Here is a 2,899-nt window from a genome sequence, read left to right as displayed (position 1 = left end):
ATTATGTGTAAAAAATCTGGAAGAAGTCTTCCAAGTGGAATATCTTTACATATCAGAGATTTTTGTTTTGTTATTAAACTTCACTTGTTGCTAAGGAAGAACAGAGAAGATCAAAGGACTTCTAACAACTAGAAAACCAAAGGTGAGGGAGTTTTGAATTCTTTATTATTCTTTAAAGATTTATCACTGAACTACAACAGTTGTTGGTTCACAGTTCTATGAAAAGAATGTGTGAAATGATGTGAGCCTGCTTTGCTGTTTCATATTTAACTTCAAACACCAAACAATAGCTCAATTCACTTTTTGATTAGCAACATGATCATGCACTCAGCTAGCCTGTTTACAAATCCATACGCAATTGAAGTCCTAAGGACTAAAAAAGAAGAGCTAGTAGAAGGCATAAAAGACCCAGACCGTCTTCTGAACTGGCTGATAGACAATGGTATTTTTACCCCAGAAAAAAAGATGGTCATGAGTTTCTACAGGACACGAACACAAAAGAACTCTCGAGTTTTAGACATACTAATTTCTCAAGGTGAACGAGCCTGCAGGCTCTTTTTTTATCCATGTTTAAAGCAAGTGGAGCCAAAACTTTATAGCAAAATAAGAAAATACATCAGTGAAGTAAATGAAAGCATTGAAGATGCTAGAAGACAATTGGTAGGATATTTACTCGAAAAAGACAAGGTTTGGTTTGAAAACAGCAGTGAACAGCACCAGGAAAAAAAACACAGTCCTAGAAGAAAAAACCAAGAACAGGCTATTAAGAAGAAAGGAAAAGAAACTCAACTTTCAAGGGCAGCAAAACCTAGAAAAGATCATGCTGATGTTGGCATCTTTGATGCAGTCGCTAAAGGCTATCTTTCTGAGTTAGAGAGGACATTGAAATATAATGATATTAATGCACTAAACTCTTCAAGTGAAACACTTCTGCATGTTGCAGCTGCTAATGGACATCTAACGATAATGGAATATTTGATCAGCAAAGGTGCAAAGATAGATGTGAAGGACAAGAAAGGAAGAACACCACTGCACGGGGCTGCTGAGAAAGGCCATGGTGACGCAGTGAAAGTGCTTCTCCGATGTGGTGCTTATATGTACGGTTTGGATATGGAAGGCAGGACACCACTTCATTTGGCTGCACAGAATAACCACAGTCACATATTGAAGATGCTCCTGAAAGAAGAGGCAAGAAGCTACAGGAACCAGCGCAACTTTTTGCACATGGCAGCTCTTAAAGATGAGAGCAGTCTGGCAAAAATGCTTTTAAAGGCTGGTGCCTCCGCTGATGAAAAGGATGAAAGGGGACAGACTGCTCTCAGTTATGCTGTTTCTCAGGGGTCTGAAAATACTGCGAAAGTACTGCTAGAAGCCGGAGCCAGTGTTGATTCCAACATGGCCGAAAGAGCCTTCAACAGCAACCACCCATCCATCTTCAAACTACTACTAGAATATTCTAAAGATTTGTCATCTGACATAATGGAGTCAGCTCTTTTTAGAGCTGTACAGGAAAATCTGCATGGTATTGTAGCAGCTTTAATTGACAGAGGTACAGATATAAACGCCTACAATGAAATGCAGTACACTCCTTTACTCCTGGCGTGTGAAACAGGCAAAGCTGAATCAGCAGAAGTTCTAATCGAAAAGGGAGCAGACTTCAGCATAAAGACTCCTGCTTCAGACACAGCTTTGCATTTGGCAGTTCAAGCTGGGGCTGCTTCCATCGCAAATCTGCTTCTGCGCAAAGGGATAGAAATTAACCTTATGAACCAAGCCAATGAAACCCCGCTCCATATTGCTGCACTTCATAATAAAGGAGCATTAGCTGGCCTTTTAGTTAATGCCGGGGCCAAAATTAATGCTGTCACTAAAGAGTTTGTTACTCCCCTGCATATTGCAAGTCAAAGAGGTAACACTGATGTTGCCCAACAACTGTTGTACCATAAAGCAAATGTTAATGTTAAGGATAAGGAGTCAAAAACACCTTTACATTTTGCTGCTGAAAGGGGAGACAAAGCAATGGTAGAGATGCTTCTGAACGCTAACGCTGACCCCAACGCACAAGACAAGGAGAAAAAGACTCCGCTGCACACTGCAGCTGTGAGAGGACATCTCGGTATCGTGAAAGTTCTGTTAGCTAATAAAGGAAGACATGGAGCTAAGGACATGGATGGATGTACTCCGATGCACTACGCAGCCGTCAAAGGCAACATAGACATCATAAAAATTCTTCTGACATCAGGGAAAAATAAAAATATTGATGACAGAAACATTTGGAGAAAGACTGCGCTGCATATTGCAGCAGAATATGGACACAGCGACTTGATAAATCTATTACTGAGCTACGGGGCAGCCATTAATGCCTTAGACAGCAGCAAGGATACTCCATTGCATTGTGCGTGCAAGGCTGGTCATTTTAATGCTGCAAATTCCCTCGTAAACTGGTCACAAGGTGAAAAAGCAAATTTACTAGCTGCTAATAGTCTCAAAAAGACCCCACTGCAAGTAGCAGAATTTAATAAAGCAGAAAATCAGGCTCAAATTGTAAAACTTTTGAAAAAGAAAATGTTAATAACAAAATGAAGATGTAAAACAAAGACTTCTAAATTTAAATGCAGAATTCTCTTTTAATGCAATTTGGATAGTGCTGTTGCCCAGTGTGATTGAGAATTATGTTAGGGCAGGCAGAATTAAGTTAGCAATCAAAGGTGGCCACGGAAAAAAAGGATCTTATAGACACTGTTAAACTTCTGAATATTGATTAGTCTTTTGCTTCTCTCACCAATCTCATACTTGGAACCTACTTAAAAAGCACCAGTCTTAAACACATTGTGTACGACCTCCTCTAATATAAATCAAGACTTTAAAAAAAAAAGATAGAAAATAACTTTTCATATAT

At 39.4% G+C, this 2,899-nt stretch overlaps 1 protein-coding gene across 1 annotated transcript; it reads left to right on the top strand.

Moving 5' to 3' along the window:
* Positions 1-321: 321 nt before the first annotated feature.
* LOC121233683 (CARD- and ANK-domain containing inflammasome adapter protein-like) lies at positions 322-2,583 on the top strand. Its single transcript, XM_041127623.1, has one exon. It carries the CDS (start codon positions 322-324, stop codon positions 2,581-2,583), a length of 2,262 nt encoding a protein of 753 aa, XP_040983557.1.
* Positions 2,584-2,899: the final 316 nt, after the last annotated feature.

The sequence above is a fragment of the Aquila chrysaetos genome, chromosome 12 (assembly GCF_900496995.4).
Source record: "Aquila chrysaetos chrysaetos chromosome 12, bAquChr1.4, whole genome shotgun sequence".
In the NCBI taxonomy this organism is placed as follows: Eukaryota; Metazoa; Chordata; class Aves; order Accipitriformes; family Accipitridae; genus Aquila; species Aquila chrysaetos.
Note: the sequence above shows the minus strand (reverse complement) of the source record. Positions and strands in the feature narration are given on the sequence as shown.

Coding starts and splice junctions, on each gene's coding strand:
- LOC121233683 (XM_041127623.1), top strand. CDS start 322: ATGCACTCAGCTAGCCTGTTTACAAATCCATACGCAATTGAAGTCCTA.